The 24932-nt window shown below is 41.0% G+C and overlaps 1 protein-coding gene across 10 annotated transcripts in view; it reads right to left on the bottom strand.

Annotated features, from left to right (window-relative positions):
* The window catches only part of NTRK2 (neurotrophic receptor tyrosine kinase 2), a 381718-nt gene extending 374754 nt beyond the window's left edge, over positions 1–6964 (bottom strand). For 6 of the 10 annotated variants that reach the window (XR_008376955.1, XM_053576767.1, XM_053576780.1 and 3 more), the window contains exons 1-4: positions 6550–6964; positions 5904–6026; positions 5456–5667; positions 4415–4965 (exon numbers count right to left, since the gene is read on the bottom strand). Coding sequence is in view for 9 of the 10 variants with exons in the window: in XM_053576767.1 (XP_053432742.1) it covers positions 4415–4626 (212 nt within the window). In the remaining variant the exon portion in view is untranslated. Of the gene's footprint in view, positions 1–4414; positions 4966–5379; positions 5816–5903; positions 6027–6549 lie in introns of those variants that run through there. The other 4 variants (XM_053576758.1, XM_053576733.1, XM_053576751.1 and 1 more) reach the window with 4 other exon arrangements.
* Positions 6965–24932: the final 17968 nt, after the last annotated feature.

The following is a 24932-nucleotide window of genomic DNA, read 5'->3' as shown; positions in this document are numbered from 1 at the left end:
ACTTAGAGGCACTTGCCCAAGGGAAAAAATAAAGAAGGAAAATTAAAAAAAAAAAAAAGAAAGAAAAAGAAACTCAATTTCCCTTCCCCGGCTAAACAAAAACTCTAGGTTTTACACTTCCATGACCTAGATATAGTCAAAGAGATCATACAGAATGTTCCTAGGGAGAAAGAGATCTCAACTCTCAGCTGTTCAGCCAACTTTTCAGCTTAGAAAACATCTTTACAAGGGAATACTGAAATAGACACAAACAGGTTTATGGGATAGAAGCAGTGAAAGACCTTAAACAGACCTTAACTCAGTGCTAGGGGCTGTAACCACATTGTTCCAACTTCCCATTACTTATTTGTAATAATATATAATCCAGGCCTTCTCTTAACTCCAGCACTGTGAATTCCCATTAGGAAATATCACTTTTCAGAGAAGAAAAAAGGCAAACACATTTTCCTGTATAGTAAATGATGGGTCATGGAGGGGGAGGTAGAAAAAAGAGGTCAGAAGGGTCAAGGGGCTTTTTAATTGTTTTACCCAGAGTAACAAAGGTCTCCGCACTGCAGAGAGTGAAGGTATGAAACTGAAAAGCTGAGCTGAAGTCTGTAAATACCTACACTATGAAGACAGCATGTTTCCCAACTCCACCCTGCCAGTTATATTAAATAATGAATGATGTAAATCAGACGGCCTTACTTATTAACAAGTCCAGTGTGGCTTATGTAACCACACTCCAAATTTAAATACATGGTGCTTAAATGCATATAAAGCACAATCCAATGTTCTAGAACCTCCCAATGGAAGAGCTGAAAAGTAAATATTGATGCCTTTCACTGAATCTCTGTAAATGCCAGGATTTGTTTTAAGTACGATTAATTGCAATGGCAAAGCTTATTAAGGGGAGAAGGCCAAAATCAACGTATTAGTGGCATAATGTTATAGCTGCTTAACCAACAGCAACAATAAATTACACATAGAGACTCTGAGAGCAGACACTGAAAATTCTATTCATGTTGTGCTATGAGGAAAAACTTTAAGACTTTTTTCCAAATATTACCCTCAAATCAGAGAACACCACTGAAGAAATTCAAAAAAAGATCCCTTTTTGTCTTCATAAAACATGTGCAATATATAAAAGGCTTTCCTTTCCACAACAACGCAGATATACTTAACACTACTGGACTGTAAACTTCAAAGTGATTATGATGGTAAATTTTAGGTTATGGATTTTTTTACTACAGTAACGAAAAAATGCATCACTTATTTTGACCATGGTTTTTCCCAGTTGGGTGAGACAGAACTTGTCCTTTGCAATGCACTTTGGCATTTGATGCAACTGGGACTTCAATGCCAGTTATATAATTCCAGCAACAGCCTTCACTCTTGAGTTCCATTATATGGGACACTGGTACTGTTTTTAAATCTATTTTAACACTTCTGTGGTATTCAGAATACAGAAGCTGCTACTTAGCAATGTAATATTGGGCAGGTATCATATGTATCTATAGACGGAGAGCTATAGATCTTGATACATCTCACTGTAGGTAAACAGTAGTAGATACTATGATGGGAAGTTTTTGTAATAAAACAGGTTCAAACTATGACTCTGAAAACAAAACGTCAGCTGGGCAGCACCTGTGGCTCAACGGAATAAAGCGCCGGCCCCATATGCTGGAGGTGGCAGGTTCAACCCAGCCCCGGCCAAAAACTGCAAAAAAAAAAAAAAAAGTCAGCTTAGCTTAAAATACACATGGAAAAAACAAAACATATCCTACTTTCTAATTAATTATTACATGTATTTTATAAATGTTCTGCCTGCTCTTTCTGTTCTCAGAACCCTACGGGCACAGTGATTTAATAGATAGATACTTAAAGATACACCATTTTTAAAGGATGTGGTAAAGAGTAAACTGTTGCTTCAGCAAGTTCTAATCACCATTTTCTTTCAGTATTCCTGTTTTTAAAAAATGGAAACATGTAATGTCAACTACATACCATTAAACTAGAACTTTAAAACAGGTTATTTAAAGAATGCCACTGGGTTTAATAATAAAGTAAAAAGAAATGTGCAATTTGGTTCCAACTGTAGCTGGTATCCACTGGCCAAGAATGTAAAAGCTGTTCAACCAAATATTAGTATGTAAGAAAATGAACACAGATGGTGTCATGTAAGGATGAGAGTGAAACAAGGGCATCTACGGATGTCATATTAAGATGAAAAATGCAGAATTCAAAATAATTACATAAAGTGCTTTCCAAACAAGTATGGCAATACATTTTACAGATAAGGATACCAAGGCACAAATTGGCTGGACTCAAGCAAAACTGAGGGAAAGAGCAGAGAAACATACCACCCTGAACAGTATCACTAATCTAATGCTCTGTCCTGCGCACTCAAGCCCACCTCTCCACTCTCCATTCCCCCAATCCCAGTGGGTTTTTAAATAAAAAAATGGGGTGGGGGGATAAAATTAGGAATTAGGAGTCCTATGACTGAATAAATAATGTGACAAATGCCTTAGTAAATATTTTAAAAATCCGTTTTAAAAAGCCTGAAAATAGGAACATGCCATCAGATATAGAAGAAGCAACAACAATTTTGAGACAAGAAAAGGCTCTGCTTGAATCTATTGATTTCATATATAACAGGCAGCCATGAGGGTTTGAAATAATAATTGTTTTAATTAAAAGATAGTTCTATTTCTTTTTCTTAGATAAGGGTTTTAAAGAGGGAAAATTAAAGTGAAACTGATCATCCCTATCTCATTTCTTTCTTCATTATATGCACCTATTATCTAATGTAGAATTTAAAAACAACTCACACACGCAGTGTCTAACTGTATAGAGGCACACTCCCTGTGGTCTCAAAACAGTGAAGAGCTCTGAATTCTATAGGGCCTCTTTCTTCTGACTACTGACTACTCGTCTTGTGAAACAGACAGATTTTGACAAAAGGCCACAGACACTTTGGACCAGCCTGGTGACCCTGGACCAGCCCAGCTCAAGCCTAGCACAGTCGGAGCCCTACCCACCCTTCCTCCAGGGCTCGGCTCCTGCTCTCGCTGCCAAACCGATTGAGACCCTGGCGTCCCGGCCTCAGCCTGACAGCTGGCTACACCCAGCACATCTCAGCCCTGCTAAGGCCTGCAAGGTCCCCTCTGCCCCGGCCTGGCCTTACAACCTGAACATCAGCAGCAGAACAGGCAACAACGGAGACTAGAAAAGTCTCTTACTTACATTAAAAAACAGGTTATCTCGGTCAACCACGTTGGCAGAAACATGGTTGTGCGTTTTCTGTGCGGGGGGGAGATGCATGCGCACTCGACAACCGGAAGGCCACAGCCCAAGCTCTACTTTGGGGCTGCCTGTCTCAGTGTCAAACACGGGAAGGAAAACTGGGAGAAACTTTGCCTTCCAATCCTCCACGAGGATGAATAAAATCTCATGTAAATGAAATGTACGAAGTGACAATGCCCCCAGAAAAAAAAAAACAAATAATAATAACACCTGCAGTAAAGGTGGCACAGGAATGCTCAGTAATGTATCTGTCACAAGGCATCAGAAGAGCAGAACAGACAGACATACACAGTCCTGCTTCTCCATTCAGCCAGCTCAAACATTTCCAGGGACACAAGCGTCCAGTGCTACGGCTAAGCACACATTGGAGTACTACACACTGCGCTATCATCCAGCCTAGTCCCGGGAAATTAGTCAATGAGCAATTAAGATTTATAATCCAAATGGCCTCAGAATCATATCTCTGGGAAGTCAAGTCCAAATTAAATCAGACTAGGCTTTTAGGCTTGCAACGATCACATTTTCTCTTTTGAGCGAGTACATTTCAACACTCAGAACTTCTCCTCTTACAGATCATTTTCAAGGCCATCTCTGGATGCAATCTTCTAAGCAAAATCTGATATATAAAATGAAAAGGGAAATTGGTTAACTCCCAACCTCAGAGAAATATGTTAAAGGAGAGACTCTCAGCTGCCTTCAACAGATTTTGGAAAGTTAATTATTTTAATCTCCTTTCTAGTAAGCATTACTGAAACTTGTAACACAACATATATACAGCACTTTATAAAAAAAAAAAAATCCAAAACTAAGTTATGGCATATAGGCAAGCCTAAAGCACACCCAGCTGAGCTTTGAAATATAAAAGGCATATCAAATTCCTCTGGACACACGCACACTTATTACTGACATATATAGTATATGTAAAACTTATTTTAAAGTATTACACTTCTCCCTGGACTAGCAACCCCAAGCCAGTAAAACAGGTATCTGACAGATGGCCCAGCTCTAGTCTCTTTACCTACTTCTCCCCACACTCGGGACAGCATTCACTCCCAGGATCTACCCACCTGGCCAGCCCAGGCCTCAGGGGCGAGGAGAGAAAGGAGGAAAAACACCGGGAACTCACATTTCGGTGATGTTCTCAGCGTCTACACTGTGAGGCTCCAGCCTCGGAAATGCCACGATGCCGGCAGAAGGGTCGCTGCACCAGATCCGAGAGGAGCTGCATTTGCAGGACGTGGGGCAGGAGAGGGCGGCCCTCCAGAAGCCCGCAACCAGCCAGCAGAAGCCCCAGAGCCGCGCCATGGCGGGTCCACGCCACCTCGTCCAGGACAACATGCCTAGCCGCCAGCGCCAGCCCGAGTGTCTGTCCCCGCGCTGCCCAGGCCGGCTTCCCCCACCTGTGCTGGGAGGCCTTCTCAGCGCTTGCAGCTCTCTCGACTCCCGGTTGCTAGTCGCAGGCGCTCAGAGTCGAGCGTGTCCGAAGTAGAGCGGGTCCCGGGCGGAGAGTGTTCGGGCGGGCTGCAGAGTTCACAGCGGTAGGGGCATAGCTGGCCGCTTCACAGGGGGCGCTACCGCCGCTGGGAGCTCTGTGGTGGCGGTGGCTGCATGGCCTGGCGCGCCGGGTGCTGCCTAGGACTCTCAGGGGCGCACAGGGATCCGGTATGCACCACGAGGCTGAGGACAAACAGACAAGCGTAAGACTGAGCTCAGGACCCCAAATACCACTAATTGGGCCACTCTCCCTCCTCACTCGCCTCACCCCCACCGGATCCCAGCCGCGAGACTGTGGATGGTTAAGCGCCCAGTTCCGGCGCAGGAATTAACTTGCCCCGTGATGGCACAGACGGCCCTAGAGCCACCAGTGTGCCCTCTCTCTATCTTCAAGCCCGAGGCCAAGGGAGAGGAGGTAGGAAAAGGGTCCCCGAGACAGGATTCCATGACACATGCTGGGCGGAGGACCCTTTTTAAAGGGGGATGCGGAGACTGCTGGCTGCCAGGGCTTGCGACGGGGCCGCCGAATGATGCTGCAGAATCCGCCACGGCCGCTGGGTGCTTGGGGGCGCGGGCAGGTGGCGCGGCACGTCCCACCTGGGGAGCAGCCGCGGCTGCCCCAAGGGGGACAGTGAGGGCCGAGGCAACCGAGGGTACTGTCTGCGCTGCTCACCCAGGCTCCGGCGCCTCACGTCCGCCGGCGGCGCCTGGGTCCAGGCTCCTGCTGCCGCCGGGGACCGAGCGCGGAGAGCGCGAGTGAAGGAGCTAGCAAGGCTCCGGCTCCAACCCAATTCCGGGAGCCGCCGCCGCCGCCGCCTCTGCTACTGCTGGCGAAGTGACGTGAGGGCTGACGCAGAGCAGGGGCAGAAACTCCAGAAAATTAGTCTGAAATCCAAAAACACACACGCTCATACACACACAAACCCATAACACCCTCCAGACAAAAGCAACAGGGAGGGGAGGGGAGTGTGGGGGCGAGTGGGGAGGAGGGAGGCATCGGTGCCACTGGCCAGCAGCAGACAGCAGCAGCATGTGGGAGTTCACACACGCGCGCACACACGCACACATCCTGGCCGTGTAGACACGCGCGTGCGTGTGTGTGTGCATTTAGACCCAAGTACCTCTGAGATGAAGTGTTCCACTGCTCGACGCCTCCTGGTCCCTAATTCACACCACCGTCTCTTCTACGATCGCAGTAGAGGCTGTCTCCCTTTTTGAAATGGAAACCGGGGCTTGGTTCAGCTCTGAAAAATGCGCTGATTCTTATTATAGGAATCCTCCCTCCCCTGCCCTCCCATCTTCGTTCTCCTTTCCCACCCTGCCTAAAAGGGAGGGCAAGCTATCCTAAAAAATATATAAATGTTGTAAACACCGAAACGTGTTCTGCATGGCTAGCCAAGGATCAACGCCCCCAATCCGGGCCACCTATTTGAGGGATCAGTGATTTTGAAAGGTCTTCTTGTTGGTGCTTTTGCAGAGTAAAGGGAGTCTCCAAGCACTCTAGTTCTCTAAGTGGGTCTTTTTCCTGCCGTTTTTTGCCATCACACGCCAGGAAAATAGAGACATGTGAGGGGAAGGGAGAGCGCTGACGCGAATTGGGTTCTCTAAATGCGCGGCAGCAACCCGGCCCTGTCATGTGTGTGGCGCCGCATCATTTTCTCTCATTCTTTAACCTGGTAGGATGCAGCCATTCCCAGATCATAGCTTCACTCCCCGCGATGCCCACCCCCACGCGGGGCACCCCGAGCCCTTGCTCCCTTGCCGTACCTTGCGCGTGTTCATGTGTGCGCGGTTGTGCGCAAACGCGTGCCCTGCGCCCGCGTTGCCCGGAGCACGTTATGCATCCAGCTACCAAGAAACCTGGCGCGGGCTGAGCCTCAGGGTCTCACTAGGGACAAATAAGGTGATCCGGGAGGGTCGGGTGACAAACCGTAACTGCTCTGCGGGCGCAGTTAAATGATGGCTGCGGGGCATTCGCAAGCCTTGTCTGAGAATCCGTCTTCGCATTTGCGGCTCGGAGAGTCTGTTTTTCCGCAGTCATTTAAAAGGGAACTGGGAAAATGCGCCGCAGTGCCTGACACTTCCGAGGGCTCTGGTGCCCCCGCGCGGGCAGAGAGCGCCCGGCACGCTTCAGAGCACCAGCCCACCGCCACGGTTGCCGCGGGCACTGCGCTGGGGGCGCGCTCTGGCGCCAGATGTGCAACTAGCGGCGCCCGACGCGTGCGCGTCCCTGCCCAGCGAGCGAACTGCTCTCCTGACCTCACCGAGCTCCTGCTGGGGAAAAGGAGTGCCTGGAGATCCTCCGCTTGAGAGAGGGCTGGATTCTTGGTCCAAAATATAATAATAGTTACCGATCTGCCCGCAGAGTCTGAGGATGAGAAGGATCGAGAAACCGAACGTCAGCGTGAATGCTCGGATTTAGGCTACGCCTTAAGTAATGCAAAACGTAAAGCCTATCAGTGGATCTTTCGTACACATCCCAGGCACAGAGTGCAACCTCGAGATCCCTCAGGCAGCATTCAAAAATCTTGCTTACAGGCCCCGAAGGCGAGGCCAGCAAGCAGGTCGCCTCACCACTTTCACTAGGCTGTGACACAAACTGGGCAGTCTGAAGTTTGTTCCTTGGCTTGGCCTCCATCCACCGCGGGGAGAGGACAAGGGACGCCAAGCTCAAAAACGTCTTGCACAGGACATACCGTAAAGCTCTGCCTGTCTTGCCAGTGTCCTTTAAGTGGAGGAGCCCTTGGGGAACGCTTGGGGGAGAGCGGTGTGCATAATTACCCTCATTGCTCTCACTCCCCGGAGCTCACCCCATTTTTCTCAGAAATGGCCCATTTGCGCCCTAGTGGCTGCGGAGTGTCAATGCAGCGTGCAGAGAGAATCTGGCAGTTTTAGAGTGGTTTGCAGACCAGAAGATTCTAATTATGTCGGACTATTTGTAGAATTTGTATTAGAATAAATATACAACACTATTACATTTAGATTCCAAATATAAACCTTGAAAATATCCCACTTAAAATTAGAACTGGCGGCCCGACTTCTAATCTCCTCCCCACCCCTGCTCTACTTTTGCATCCGTAGTAGTATGTCCTTTTAACAGACCATTTACTTACTATCTTCATTGTTCTTTTTTTCTCCCAATAGAATGTAAACTCCATGAAAGCAGGGGGGTTTATCTATTTTGTTCACTGATATATCTCTAGCACCTAGTAGGTGTTAGAATGTGTGTGCCTGATGAATAAATAAAATAAACCGAAGTTGAGATCTCACTTCCTTAACCTCTAACCCTGTAAGTCTGCCTGAATAAATCCCCCTGAACACTGTCCCTCCCACCTCCACAATCCTGAATGTTCCCTGTGCTTTGAGAGCTCTTAGAACTTCTTGAAGCCTTACTTTCTGTCTCCTCTGGTAGCCAGATGTGTCCTAGCACTGAGCCAGCGAGGACCCCCTTCTCATTCATGCTAGCACCAAGCTACCCTGTGTGGTGTCTAGAACATACTGGCAATCAATAACCAATCCTGTCTTAACTGATGGAATTATGGCACTGTCTCAATTTTAAGACCTACAAAGTATTTACCAAAGATCATTTCAGAGATTTTTAGACCATGGCTTTGTAAGAAATGATGGGCATTATTCAGACAGACAATATCAAGTAAAGATGAATTTTCTCCAGATCCCTTGAATACCAGGATAGAAACTAAATGTTGCAGCCTCTTACCTGTACTTGACAATAATGTACCTAGAGCATTGTTTCTCAAATGATTCTGACCATGATGCACAGTAGGAAATGCCTTTTCTATCACAGCCCAATGCACATATACACAAATGCATATACTAACTAAAAGAAAAAGTTTCACGAAACTTATTTACCCCTAATACGTGCAGTACACTAATATTTTCTATTCTATACTATTTCATTTTAATACTTGTAAAAACTCAATAAAAATTGATTTTAGAATGCAATACTAAGTTTAAAAAAAGCAAAAAATTCTATAATTCTTCCAACTAAGATGCAGTAATAGGGAATAAATTTGTCACCTAATCAAACAATCAACACTGAGCAAAATACATGAAACAATAGTTTGTTTGTTTGTTTTTTATAAGGGTGCAAATGTTTAGGCTACGTAGTTTTTGCTTCCAAGGTAAAGTTGAAGTTGTAGTTGAACCCTTTACCCAGGGGGTGTGCAGTATACCCACCCCAACATGTGTACATTAGGTGAGAATTTGCCAGTTACCTTCCCTCCTCCCTTTTCCCCTTTCCTTCCTCCACCTTCCCCCTCACTAGAATAGACTTGTATTTTTCCTTCCGTGTAGGCATGGAAACAATAGTTTTTAAGACAGTGAATGTAAAATGATGTAGGCTATTGTTGAAGGAGAAGCCCAGGGAGAGCTCTCCTCCCTAAGTTGAGAAGGCATTAGCTTAAGAGAGACCAGAGGGAGCAGTGTTCACAGGACTGAGTAGCAAGGAACAGAGTATTGCATAGAGAGGGAACTCTGGATAGCCACACAGGGTTCCTCTCAATTATTCAGCAGAGACTGATTAACACATGCAGTTAATGTAACTACCTGAGTCCAGGGAAAGAAGCACTAGAATGATTAAAGAGAACAGGATCAAAGAGAAAGTCAAAGGGGAAATTGAAAACACAACGTATCAGAATTTCTAGGATGTCACTAAAGCAGGATTTAGGGGCAATTTTATAGCACTAAATGTCTGAAGAAAGATCTCTAAACAATCATTTCAGCTTCCACCTTAAGAAACCAGGAAAAGAACAGCAAAATGAACACCAAGTAAGCAGAAGAAGAGAAATAATACAGACTAGAGTGGAAAATTATTAAATAGAAAACAGGAAAACAATAGAGAAAATTGATGAAACCAAGAAATGTGGTTTTTTATTTTTTTTTTTTGGAACATTAATAAAATTCACAAGCAGCTCCTCTGACTAATCAGGATTAGAAGAGAGAAGGCACAAATTACTAGTGATGGGAATAAGAGCAATGAAAACACTAAATATATCTACAAAATTATAGACATTAAAAAAATACTAAGGGTATATTGTGAACAACTTTAGGCATATAAATTTGACAACTTAAATGAAATGAGCTTAAATTCCATGATAGACACAAGTCAAAAAAGCTCACGACCAAAGAACTAGATTACCTGAACAATCCGGTATCTACCTGATTCGGATACTGAATTTATGATTAAAAAGCTTCCTACAAAGGAAACTCCAGGCCCACATGGCTTCACTGGTGAATTTGGCAATACAGTTAAGGAAAATAATACCAATTCTATACATATTCTTCCAGAAAAATGAAGAGGACTGAATATTTTCCAACTCATTCTATGAGGCCAACATTGCCTTGATACCAAAATCAGACAGACATTATAAGAAAAGAAAATAGACCAATATGTTTTATGAATATAAATACTAATGTGCTAAACAAACTTTCAATCAATTGAATTCAACAAGACATTACACATCCAAAATCATCATGACCAAGTGAGATTTATCACAGAAATACCTTGAATTCATGAAGGTGAGAATGAGGATTACCAGAAGCTAAGAAGTGTGGCAGGAAAAAAGTTTGGGGAATGGATACAAACATACAGTTAGAAAGAATAAGTTCTAGTGTTCAATAGCATCGTAGGGTGGCTACAGTCAACAATAATTTATTCTATATTTAAAAATAGCTAGATTTAAAATTATCCCAACACAAAGAAATGGTAAATATTTGAGGTTACAGACATCCTAAACACCCTGATTTAATCATTATACATTATACATAGTATGCCATGTATCAAAATATCTTCAGGGGCAATGACACGCATGGAGCTGTCATCTCCTTCTTCTGGAATACCTCCTGAAAGATCTGCCTGTCACTGTTTTACAGTTAACTTCTTTTTTTTTTTTTTTTGAGACAGAGTCATTCTAAGTAGAGTGCTGTGGAGTCATAGCTCACAGCAACCTCCTACTCGGGCTCAAGCGATCCTCTTGCCTCAATTTTTCTATTTTTAGTAGACACGGAGTCTCACTTTTGCTCAGGCTGGTCTTAAACTCGTGAGCTCAAGCAATCCACCTTCCTCGACTTCCCAGATGACTAGGATTACAGTAACTTCTTTTTTATATATATATGTAAAAGGAATACACTCTAAAATAACAGTGAAAAGTATAATATAGTAAATACATAAACCAGTAACGTAGTCATTTATTGTCATCATCAAGTGTTATGAACTGTACATAATTTTATGTGTATAATGGCCACATAGTAGGTTTGTTTACACCAGCATCACTACAGACATAAGGCTATGACATTGCAGTGACTACATTGCTAGATGAAAGGAATTTTTTTTTTCAGAGTCTCACTTTGTTGTCCGTGGTAGAGTGCCATGGCATCACAGCTCACAGCAACCTCAAACTCTTGAGCTGAAGCAATTCTCTTGCCTCAGCCTCCCAAGTAGTTGGGACTATAGGCACCTGCCACAATGCCTGGCTATTTTTAGAGATGAGGTCTCACTCTGGCTCAGGCTGGTTTCAAACTTGTAAGCTCAGACTTGTAAACTCACCCATCTCAGCGTCCCAGAGTGCTAGGATTACAGGAGTGAGCCACTGCACCTGGCTGACAAAAGGAATTTTTCATCTCTATTATAATGTTACAGGATGGCTGGTGTATATGTGGTCCCTCATTGATGGACATGTCATTATGTGGCATATGCTTATGTCATAATTTATCAAATTGTTCCATTGTTAATGGCCATCCAGGCTATATCTAGGTGTGGACCACTACTTATTCTATCTTCCAAATCATGGTTCCCCAAAACTTTTTCAAAATATAACAGAAATTACATAGTGGGCCATTCTAAACAAAAAAATTACAGAATCTTAGTATATTTAAAAATCACCAAAATTTATAATGGCTTCCCCAAATTGGTGGTTCTTATGGAACTCCTAGTGGAGCAAGAAGTTGATGGTACAAAGATCTAGGTCAGTATTTCTTTTTGCTTTCTTAAACAACTTTATCAAGGTTTTGTTTTATTTTTTACAATCACCCTAGAGCTCATTTATTATGCTGACTCCAGATCTATTCTCATTCTAACCTGATGATATTCAGTGTATCACCCATATTTCAGCTTTTATTTTTAAACCTATAGCTATACTTCTTCCTTTTTATCCTCATACTCTGTTTCTCTACTATCAGCATTTACAAATGGTTTGCCTCAACTACCTTTCCAGCAGTGGATGCACTAGGTTGTCCTGGACAAGAATTCTTCCTTGGTAGTTCGGGTTTGTGAAGCCCAGGCACAATCTACCTGGGTAATTTTGCTCCATTTGCTTCCCACAATATTGAGCAAGAGAGTACAGAAAGTGGAAGAGTAGAGTAGGCAGATGGAAGTGATCTGAGGAAACAGAATAAACAGTAATTGAAGTGGCATTCTGGATGCCCCTTTTTGGAAAATTGACTCATATTCTTTTCTTTTCTTTTCTTTTCTTCCACATGCCATCCTTTGCCTAGTATTACCTATAGTTGTTCCTTGGTCACATAAGCAAACTTAGTGACAAACTTTATCATCTTTACAAACATTTAAATAAGCTGTGAAATCTCTTAGGTGGTGCCCCTTCTTTTTTTACAACTTTAATGCCAGAATTCTGGACTTCAGTCCTTCTGCCACTGTTGTCACAGGTTTGTGCTGCTCTACTGTATTCAAAACTTGGCTGTCTAGTCCACTTTGCATCTTTTTCCACTGTCCAGTTAAGTGGCACCTCATTTCTTCCTCATGGGACTCATTTATGCCTACATTCAGAATTTTATATTTTAGAACTGCCCTTCCCTCTCAAATCAATATTCTTTCGTAGAGTCTTTCAGTCAAAGAATTCTATCTACTTTTCTCAAAAGAAAATTTAATATATTCCCTGAAGTCAAAGATACATAACAATCTTCTCAGCATCTCATATATAGCAAGTATAATCTTAGGTACTTCAGCCAGATAAGGCTTGTGAGTTTCCACAGCCCTGTCTTATGTGTTCCTGCCCATCCTACCCACCAACCCACCAAGTCCTGGGGACCCTGTAATATCTGAACAACATTTTCTTGGGACTAAAACCCATGTATCATTAGTGACTGAAGTGAAACTGAAGTGAAAAGATCCCAACAGCAAAGAGGACCAAGGGGGAATAATCGGGTTTACTCAGAGTTGCCTAACACTCCTTTCTAACTAGAGATGTTCATTCTGATGCTCAAAAACTTTGAGATGTGCTTTGTTTGTGTATTGAGATGAGATCTCCTTCTATCACCCAAGCTAGAATACAGTGGCACAATCATCACTCACTGCAGCCTCAAAGTCCCACCCTCCAGTGATCCTCCTACCTCAGCCTCCTGAGTAGCTGGGATTACAGGGTGTTCTTTGTTTTAATAAAGGAACTGTCCATTCTTGTTTCTATGGCTTCTCTTTCAAATTGGAACATCTGTGTTGGAAGCCTGTATTCCTAAGTTCTTCTACTTCCATAATAAGGCAAAGGCTAATCTAATTCAATAAAGAGGGACCTCCCCAATACAATAGCTCAAAGAAGTAGAAAATTTCTTTCTTTCTCATGTCACAGTTCAGAGTGGATCCATATCCAGGAAAGTTCTATAGCTCTGCTCCATGATGCAATCCATAGTTTCAGGCTTCTTCTATCTTGTTTCTCTGTTGTTTTCTAAGGATCTGTCCTCATCTGTATGGTCAAAGCTAACTCCTCAGCCTGTAGGAAGGAAAGAGAAGAGGAAATGGAGTGTGAATAATTTCCTTCTAAGAAAATGGTGCAGAAGCTATATTTCCACTTACATTCTCTGGTAAAAACATAGTCAAATGACCATTCCTTTACTTCAAAGGAGGTTGGAGACTATAGTAGTTAACTGGGTGTAACCAAGTGTTGTAAGAAATTTCAAGTGGAGAGTTCCATTACTCAAGAGAACAAAGGGAGGACAGACACTTAGGGGTGGGGGGAAATGACAATATTTACCATACTTTCCTAACTAGAACTTCAAATTCAGTGAGTCACAGTCTAGATTTTTCCCAACTGTATCATCTTTAGACTAAACAACATTTAGTGAACAATGTTATCATTTTTGTTATCAACAATGTTATCAACAAAGGGGACATCTTGATACCTTCCCTTTCTGTCCTTGGAGAATGACATATAGGTCATCTTTCCACATTGCTCACTCCAGCCACTTCTAAAATCATTCTTTTACACAGATTTTTATTAATGAAAATATGCATAATATTATGAACAGTGAACTCTACAGCCTTAGTTTTCATATTTAAGGGCAGCTCCTAATTTTGACCACTATTCTTAAAAAATTAAAAACTACAGGACAAGTAACTTGTTTGGCTTTTTTCTTTCTGGTAGCTTTAGCTACAGATTTTTTTCTCTCTTAGCAAAGAAATAAAAATAAATAATAGAGAGAATGTTCTTGCATTAAAACATAGTTCCAACCTCCATTATACCAAAGGGACTATTTTGGCAATATTCTCATCTTTGCTATAGAATTTATTGGGGATGAGTTTCAATCAGCACTATGCCACTTTGTAGTTTATGCTTTTGGACAAATCATTTTCATGCCCTATGCCTCATGTCTACCTATCTACAAAATGACTATGGCAGTTCAAAAACACAGCTACACATTCATTTACACATTGAGAAGTATGCTCTATATGTCCCCTCCACTTGAAATGAGGCAGGTTTGTGATTGTCTCAACCAATATAAAGTATAATGGTAAAGGTATCATGATGTGAGCTCTGAGGTCATAAAAAAAGATGCAAACTCTGCATTACAGGATTCATTCTTAGAACCCTGAATCACCAGGTAAGACATCTGACTACCCTGAGGCCATCATACTAGCACATCAGTCGACAGTCCCAGTTAGCCCAGCCTTCTGGACATCTCTGTCTGGACACCATGTTTGTGAATGAAGCCTGCTGTCTCTCTTCCAACTCATTTCTCTAGACCAGATGATCATCCACTATCCCAATACTTCTCAATAACTTATATCAATTCCACCCGTAAATCAAGAATCAGCTCACCCTACCTGAAGTTCTGACCCATAGACTTGTGAGGTAAAATAAAATGATTTTTCTAAGCCACTAAGTTTTGAGTAGTTTGCTACAACGGCAACAAATGACCAAAACAATTAGGAACTAAGTAACCTTGCTGGTTCTTTTCAGATCTGACTTTCTAGGCCTTTATGAAAGAGACATACATATCTCATATGCCCTAGCCACAGAATTTTCTTCATGTCTCTCACATTTCCCTACACAGATCCTTACCTGTATTACATAATTAACTAACCCTCAATCAGGAAAGTAATTGCTCTCTACCAAAAGGATGACTTTGGCAATTATACAAACACTAACACATAGTTATTACTTGTGAAACAAATGTTTTATGTAAAGGAGGTGGAGAAAGATGGCAGACCAGAAGAATAATTGAACCGACCTCTCCTAGAATGACTGGGGACAAGGAGAACCTAGCCATATCTGCTGCAGAGACCTTACCAAAGTCATAGCTCAGGGAGCACAGCAAGGAGGTGGTGAGCTGGATACAGTATATGTCCTAGAGTGGTGGAAATCTGATGAATTAGGAAGGTGATTGTGGTACACTGGGATTGACCATCCCCTTACAGAGGTCCAGGTCAGGAGGAAGACTTTCCAGAGTTTTCAGTTGTTGGGGGAAGCTGCACCATTGAATGGAAAGCTTGGAGAGTGTGTGGACTTGAACAGAATACAGCAATCAGATTTGAATGCTGGTTGGAGTGGATTTGCCATAGGTTTGGTGGCTGGTGAGGTGGTTATACTGAGAAGGTCTTGGTGGCAGGGGGGCTGCCATTGTGAGAAGGTTGTGAGAAGGTCTTAGCAGGGGGCTAAAGCACGGCCATCTTAATTCAACCTGCCAGGATCAGAACTCCACTCCTGGGACAGGCTGAGGGACTCCTGCACCCCATAGGAACTAGAGTCAGGGGGCATTGTGAGACCTTCCCCTGAAGGATTCTTGTGAGCTTTAACATCCCAACCTGGCAAGGTCTGAATGCTAAGGAAACAATTAGGTGATCACCAAAGGCAACCTAAGTTAGGAATAAGGACCATAGAGGTTGCTGACTACGGTCTCCATCACCTAAAAAAAACCACAGAACCACCTGTGTCCCAGCAACACATTGCAACATATTGTCTTCAAGAGCAAGGATTCCTGTTTATTTGGCTTTGCTCAAGAAGAGTTTGGCTTTGCTCAGGCTAAGGCCACTTTAAGACCTGAGCTCTGAGACAAGGTAATTTGAAGCAAAGGAGGCAGTTAAAAAGAAAAAGAAGAAAAAGGAGGCGAACAAGAAGAAAGAACACATGAGGAGGAACAAACAGAAAAATTTAGGCAACATGAAATATCAAAACAGAGAAACTCCCCCAAGTGACCATGAGGCAGCTACTGCAGAAGACTCCACCTAAAAAGAATTAATGGACTTGACAGAAAGGGAATTTAAAATATGGTTGATAAAGATAATAAAAGGAATCAAGGGAAAATGGAAAGACAGAACCAAGAGTCAGGTGAGAGATATGTAGAATATACAAAGGATATAGCAGAGCTTAAAGAAATAAAAGAGATAATCAGGAATGTAAAGATGCAGTAGAAATATCAAAACTAGGTTAGACCATGGGGAAGAAAGAACCTCAGAGGTAGAGGATAAAGTTTTCAAGTTAACCCAGGTAGTTAAAGAGGCAGAAAAGAAGAGAGAGAAAGCAGAACAGGCACTTAAAGAATGACAGGACTCCATGAAGTGTTCAAACATAGGAATAATGGGGATTCCTGAAGGGGAAGAAGATTATCCCAAAGGAATGGAAGCTCTACTGGAGACTATCATAAATGAAAACTTTCCAAGTTTTACTAAAGACTGCAACACATTCCTTTCAGATGGCATTAGATGCTTACATTAGAAAAACAGAAAGAGAGCAACAACAAACTCATGAACCATCTTATGAAATTGGAAAAAGAAGAACACTCTAATCCCAAACCCAGCAGAAGAAAAGAAATAATAAACTTAGGGCGGTGCCTGTGGCTCAGCGGGTAGGGAGCCGGCCCCATATGCCGAGGGTGGCGGGTTCAAACCCGGCCCCAGCCAAACTTGCAACAAAAAAATAGCCGGGCATTGTGGCGGGCGCCTGTAGTCCCAGCTACTTGGGAGGCTGAGTCAAGAGAATCGCCTAAGCCCAAGGATTTGGAGGTTGCTGTGAGCTGTGTGACACCATGGCACTCTACCGAGGGCAATAAGGTGAGACTCTGTCTCTACAAAAAAAAAAAAGAAAAGAAAAGAAATAATAAACTTAAATCAAAGATTAATGAAATTGAAAACAAAAGAATCATTCAGAAAATTAACAAAACAAAAAGTTGGTTTTTTGAAAAAATAAACAAAATTGATGGACCTTTGGCCAAGATTAACTAGAAACAGAAAAGTAAAATCTCTAATAACCTCAATCAAACATGATAAAGAGGAAATAACAATAGATGTCACAGAGATATAAGAGATCATCTCTGAGTACCATAAGAAACTCTATGCCCAAAAATTTGACAATGTGGAGGAAATGTATCAATACCTGGAATCACATCCTCTCCCTAGACTTAACTAATAAGAAATATATTTTTTAAACAGACCAATTTCAAGAACTGAGATTGAAGAAACAATAAAAAGATCTCACAACAAAAAAAAAAAATCCCTGGTCCAGATGGCTTCATACCAGAATTCTATCAAATCTTCACAAAAGAGCTTATACTCATATTGCAGAAATCATTCCAAAATTGAGAAGGAAGCAATCATCCCCAATACATTCTATAAAGTAAACATTACTCTGATACCAAACCCAGGAAAAGACCCAACTAAAAAGGAAAATTTCAGACCAATTTTACTAATGAATATAAATGCAAAAATTCTTAATAAAATCCTAGACAATAGATTACAGCTACAGATTAAAAAAATCATTCCTCACAATCAAGTCAGTTTCATCCCAGGGATGCAAGTTTGGTTCAACGTATGCAAGTCCATAAACATAATTCACCATATTGACAGAAACAAAAACAGAGACCATATGATCCTGTCAATAGATGCAGATGATCTGATATTTAGAGAACCCCAAAGACTCAACCACAATACTCCTGGAAGTGATAAAAATACAGCCATGTCTCAGGATATAAAATCAATGTCCACAAATCAGTAGCCTTTGTATATGCCAGTAACAGCCACGATGAGAAGCTCATCAAGGACACAATTCCCTTCACAGTAGTTTCAGAAAAAAATGAAATACCTAGGAATATACCTAACAAAAGAGGTGAAGGACCTCTACAAAGAAAATTATGGAACCCTAAGAAAAGAAATAGCAGAAGATATTAACAAATGGAAGAACATACCATGCTCATGGCTGGGAATAATCAATGTTATAAAAATATCTTTACTACCCAAAGCAATCTATACATTCAATGCAATCCCCATTAAAATATTATCATCATACTTTCAAGATTTGGAAAAAGTAATTCTTCATTTTGTATGGAACCAAAAGAACCCCACATAGCCAAGGCAATCCTCAGTAATAAAAACAAAGCTGGGGGTATCACCCTACCAGAATTTCACCTATGCTATAAGACCATAGTGATCAAAACAGGATGGTATTGGCACAAAAATAGAGACATTGACATTTGGAACCAAATAGAAAACCATGAGATGAAACAAACCTCTTACAGCCACTTGATCTTTGATAAACCAAACAAGAACATACACTGGGGAAAAGAATCCTTATTCAATAAATGGTACTGGGCCGAGCTGGATAACCACATGTAAAAGACTGAAACTGGACCCGCACCTCTAACCACTTACAAAAAATTGATTCACTATGGACACAAGATTAAAACTTAAGGTATGAAACAACAAAAATTCTCAAATAAAGTGTGGGGAAAACACTTAAAGATATTGGCCTGGGGAAAGATTTTATGAAGAAGACTTCCGTGGCAATTGCAACAACAACAAAAACAAACAAATAGGACTTAATTAAACGGAAAGCTTCTGTACAGCTAAGGAAACAACAACCAAAGCAAACAGACAACCTTCAGAATGGGAAAAGATACTTGCATATTATAAATTGGACAAAGGTTTGATAACTAGGATCTATATAGAACTCAAATTAATCAACAAAAAAAGACCCAACAATCCTATATATCACCAGGCAAGAGACATGAACAGAACCTTCTCTAAAGAAAACAGACTAATGGCTTACAAACATGAAAAAATGCTCATCATTCTTAATCATGAGAGAAATGCAAGTCAAAACTACCCTGAAATATCAACTAAGCCCACTGAGAATGGTCCATATCACAAAGTCTCAAAGCTGCAGATACTGGCACAGATGTAAAGAGAAGGGAACACTTCTACACTGCTGGTGGGACTGCAAACTAAAACAACCTTTTAGGAAGGAAGTATGGAGAATCCTCAAAGAACTCAAATTATACCTCCTGTTTGATTCTGCAATCCCATTACTAGTCATCTACCCAGAAGAAAAAAATCCTTTTATCATAAGGAAATTTGCACTAGACCGTTTATCTCAGCTCAATTTACAATTGCCAAAATGTGGAAACAGCCTAAATGCCCACTAACCCAGGAATGGATTAACAAGCTGTGGTATATGTATACCATGGAATACCATTCAGCCACTAAAAAAGATGGAGACTTTGCATCTTTTGTATTAACCTGGATGGAGGTAGAAAACATTCTTCTTAGTGAAGTATCACAAGAATGGAGAAGCAAGAATCCAATGTATCAATTCTAATATGAAGGCAGTAGAAGAGCTAATACAGGGTGGGGGGTGAGGGGCAGGGGAATGGGTAAGTGGGGGGAGGGGAGGAGTGAGGGCTGGGGCGTCTCAGTGTATGGCACACCTCTTGGGGGCAGGACACAATTATAAGAGAGACTTTATCTAACAAATGCAATCAGTGTAACCTAATTCTTTGTACCCTCAAGGAATCCCAAACAATTAAAAAAAAAAAATGTTCTATTGTAGTCTTAGAACTTTCTGAATGCACTACTGAGACTACTTTATAACCCAAGCATCCATAAGCTGGTGGAAAGCTTCCAACATCAAGTCCCACATCCTGACTTCCAGGGAAGTATTTGGAGGTGGAGGGCCCTTAGCCATCAGAGCTCCAATTCTCTTCAAGTCAATGACAGACATTGCCTAGCACTGAAAGAATAGATAGAAATAAGGGACAATTGCTGTCTTATAAGACTGGAGGCGAGTGCGAGTGCAAAAGGAGCAAAAGAGGAGACTAGAGCTCCATTATGGATCCTGGTGAGGCCTCATGAATGCTGTGACCCTTTAGCTGACTGTTAAGGAATGAACTTAAATTATCCATGAGAGAGGATGAGAAGGATGGCATGAGCAAAATTGCCAGAAGGCTGGAAACAGCATGGCATGCAGGAAGAACAACGCGCTGTTCCGGTGGTGGCCATGCCTACACCTTTGCTCTAACCCCACCCAGAAAATTAGCACCAACTGTGTATACTGGCCTTTTGCCCCCAAACTAAACTCTAAGGAGACAGGGTGACTACTTTCTTACCACTTCCTTTTGCTTTGATCAGAATCACGCCCAGCAATGCAATGGCCTCTCTAAAGGTTGTTGGTGATTCTTAGCAAGATCTAGATCTTGAAGCTTTTCTAAGTATTTTCATGTGTGGATATATCCTTCTTTTCCTCTTCATTCCCTCTCCTAGACTTGGATTTAGATGAACTTAGAACTGTTTTATTCTAAATATGTTGAATAGTAGAAAGCCTCACAGAGACAAAGTCCATATCAGAATTGAACTTCTAAAGTCATCTCAGTTAAGAAAAAAAAACAGAAAACTAATTATTCTGTAGAATGAAACAACTTCCTGAGATTCTATTGTTTTCTGCCTAAATGGTTTCTCTTTCTTAAAGGACTCATGTGATCAGCTTATTGACCTCAGGCCTTGTAATAGAAATACCTCTTTTCTGTATAGAAGCTCTAGAGATTCTGCCAGGCCCTTTGCAAATACAGAAACCTCACCTTTTGCCTTCCCTTATTGCCCTTCAAACATTTTAATAAACCTTCACTACCACTGGGGAGACATCTCCTGTGCATGAGGCAAGATTTCTTATGGATTAAGGAGAAGGTCCTAGAGATGGGAGAAGCTCTTGTGTCTCCCATTTCCTCTTGGCCTCACATGTGAGATAAGTAGAAGAGAAAAATCTGTTCCCAGAGGATAATTCAGCTTCTGAGAGCAAATAAAGCTAATTCTGGGTTTTCAGTAGTCCAGAATATTCTAGCAGTCTTCAAACATGATTATCAGATTCTCAAAACACAACCAAAAAAAAAATCAATTCTCTTTAACTTAAACTTTAAAAAATGTGACACTTAGTACTTTTTGTTTTGATAGGGGACATCCTGAGAGACACCACCATTGGTCTCTCAACCCCAAAAGACATTATCAGCCACTGCCTTTGGTTCTGATTCTCCAGTGTCCTTTGAATTCTTTTTTCTCTAAATAAGTGAATACATAGTATTCAAAGAAAAATCACAAGTTGCTTATGGAATGAGGGCATAGTATGGTTTTAGGTCATCCACTTGCCTTTCTGTGCATTTCACAAGCGCATTTCCCCACTTGAATGCTATCAAACTTCTATCTTACAAGGCTTTTGGGTGACTGATTAGATATTGTCTTTGAATGTTTGAAACTATGAGTCTGAAACTTTCTTTATGTGAAGAATATTTTTACTCAAGTGATTGTATTATCTTTATCAACCTCATTTTGTAAGTGAAGAAAATCATACAAAGAAAAATCACTTCCAAAGGATTGAAAGTATCAGTGTAGCCCATATTTTCCTATATGGAAAGAACCACAATTAGCTGAGATCCTCCCTCTCTGCTTCTAAAAGAGACTGCTCCCTTGTTGGCCATCCCGAGTAACAGCAATGAATAGAATGACCTCACCTTACCCTCAAATTGGCAGCTTCTAGCTTCCTTTGCTTTGGTGTTTTTGACACAATTTTGGTGCTGGCTGTGACAACTGATTTGCCTCCACACTGCCCAGACTACGTTGGGTGTCTCATTAGAGAATGCCAGGGAGCTTCTTGTTAAGTTAGCCTTTTCTGCTCATCCTTCTTTTCATCCTAGAATATGATTTTTCTTTGCAGAAAAGAGTGTTCCAGGATAGTTGGTTTTCAGTGGCTATGAGAGAGAGGATAGAGAGAACATTCCAGAGTCTATTTTACTCTTCTTTTAATATATACTGATGAATGAACCCTATCTACATACTTGCTAGAGTTCAACATACATCATTGTATAAAAATAAAAATTTTCCATTTTCTCATTTTATAAAAACAGTATAAAGAAGTCATCACAGACCAAGACTCCCTCCATCTGAGAGCCTGGATCCGTTGCCTGCCTCCTGCCTAACACATATGGCATCTCTGTTTCCTTCCATGTTCCCTGCATCTCTTAGGGTCTATCTGCATCAGAGCCTAAACACACACATGAGACTCAAGCCCACGTGTATTTTGCAAAGAGACTCAAGATTACAAGCAGGGCCAGATTTTAAAACAAAGCAAAACAACACACCAAAACACTTGCATGCATTTTTCATCCCTTTTCTTCCCTTGTCACTCTTCTCTATTACTGTTTATTTTTCAACATTTCTCAGCAATTCGAGCAGTTTTGTTTCTACTGTTTCCTGTCTCTTTTCTCCAGACAATGAAGCAGGCATAAGACTGCCATCTTGTGCTCAAGACCATTATCATGTTACTGTTTTTTTCGGAAATCCTGTGTGATCTGTGGGGTTTGAAGGAAGAAGGCCCTGGAGGACAGGTCTGATACTCTCTGACTTAGGTTTTCCCAGAAACTTTTGAAATTTCCCACCCTTTGGCATTGCTCTCTCTTGGCCTTCCTTCTTTAGGATGCCATGAGTCATTCCTTAGTTGAAAGCCAATTTTTTTTTCAGATGACTTCAAGTGTGACTTAGAATAATTATAGTTCAGATGCTATAATGTATGCTTTTATGACTAAGCTCAATGGCCCAACCCAGAAGGGTGGGCAGTTATTAACAAAGGCCTGACAAGTCATTTTAAAATCACAGACCTAGTGGGTATTCTCTACACTCTACTACTACCTCTATGTTAGAAACTGACCATTCTTAAAGGGCACACTGCCTGCCAGACATTCACCATGGCTGAAAACCTGTGAGGTCAGGATCACATAGGACCTAGGAACACCCAGTGATGGGCCACTCTCAGGGGATACTTTACTGCCAATCAAAGATCAAAATGGCTTAAATCAACAACCTGAGAAAGAGCAGAAGAGAAAGGTAGTACAAATGGAAGGAAAGGAAAGAAAGAAGCACAGGCCAAGAAGAGAAACCTAAGGAATTTACAATGCAAAGGTTGAAAGGGAAGACAGAGGCTCCTCAGGGGAACAAACACAGCACAACTAAAATGATAAAGGAAGGAAAACAGTAATGAAGAGAGGCAACACTAACAACTGTCAACAGTGTTGAGGTGTTAACAGGGATTGGTGGAGACTGTTGTCACCTGGAGAGAACATGTCCTGTCCAAAGGAACTTCTTCATGCAAGGAAAGTGATTCTACAAGTACTGAATCTTCTGATTTTGAAAGAGAATCCATAAATCTGTAATGGTACATGGTACATGAAAGTTTCAAATGTTTTAAGTTAGCTCGATATTTTTGGAAAACATTGTGTGAGACTAATATGTTTGCAGGCAGCATTTGGTATGTGGCTTCTTGTTTAATACCCTCCCCTATGTCAACACAAAATCTTCTTGCTACGTAGGTGCAGAGACCCCCCATAGCTGTCACTCAGGCAGGAAAGTTTATGAAAATATGAGTAAGGGAATATCAGGGATGCTTCCATGACTGACTATTCTCATTTCTTTTCAAAAAACATTCATACATGGTGCCCCAAGATTGCATTAATGTACACAGCTATGATTTAATAAAAAAAAAAGAAAAAGAAAAAAAAACCATTCATACAACAGTACATCCATAAGAGCAAAAAATGAAGCTCAAAGTAAACTTCACATCTTATATAAAAAATTATTCACAATGGATCATGGTCTTAAATGTAAAATTATAAAATATTTATTTAAAAAGCATGAAAGAAAGTGTTTGGAACCCAGGGCCAGATGAAAATTCTTTAGATCTGACACAAAAAGTAAAATCCATAAGAAATAATTAATAAATTGGACCTCATCAAAATTTAAAATATCTGCTATGTAAAATATGCTATTAAGAAGATGAAAAGACAAATTACAGTGTGGAAAAATATAGTGCAAACCACATATCCAATAAAGGAAATTATCTTTAGACTATCCAAAGAATTCTCAAAATTCAACATAAAAAGAAAAATCCAATTAGAATATGGGCTTAAACATGAACAGCTACTTCACTGAAGAGGAGATGTAGGTAGTAAATAAACACACAAGAGGATGTTCAACATCATTAAACACTAGGAAAAATTAAAATAGCAAAATAAACATCACTATACACCTCTGAGAATGACTAAAATAAAAAATAGTGATAACATCAGGTGGTGGCAAGGATGCAGAGAAATTGAGTCACTCATACATTGTTGATAAAAATGTAAAATGGTTCAGCTACTTTGAAATATAGTTTTGCAATTTCCTCCAAAACTAAAAATGCACTTGCCATGTAATCTAGCAATTGCACTTTGGGGCAGTTATCCCAGAGAAAAATTAGAAATTATATTCACATTAAAATTTGTACATGAATGTTCTTACCATCTTTATCCTTAATAGCCAAAAATTAGGAATAGTCCCAACATATTCAATGTGTGAATGGTTAAACAGACTACAGTAGATCCCTACCATAGAATATTACTCAGCAATATAAAAGGGTAAACTATTGATACATACAACTTGAATGGGCCTCAAGGGAATTATACTGAGTGACAAAAGTTAATCTCAAAAGGTCAATCAACATATGATTCCATTTATGTAATATTTTCAAAATGAGATTTTTCAGGGAATATTGGATACACATAAAGTAAAATAAAATAGGTAAATAAAATAAAATACTTAGGAATAAGTTTAGCTAAGG

This window comes from Nycticebus coucang, chromosome 2, assembly GCF_027406575.1.
Source record: "Nycticebus coucang isolate mNycCou1 chromosome 2, mNycCou1.pri, whole genome shotgun sequence".
Lineage (NCBI taxonomy): Eukaryota > Metazoa > Chordata > Mammalia > Primates > Lorisidae > Nycticebus > Nycticebus coucang.
This window is presented reverse-complemented; position numbering and strand designations above follow the sequence as displayed.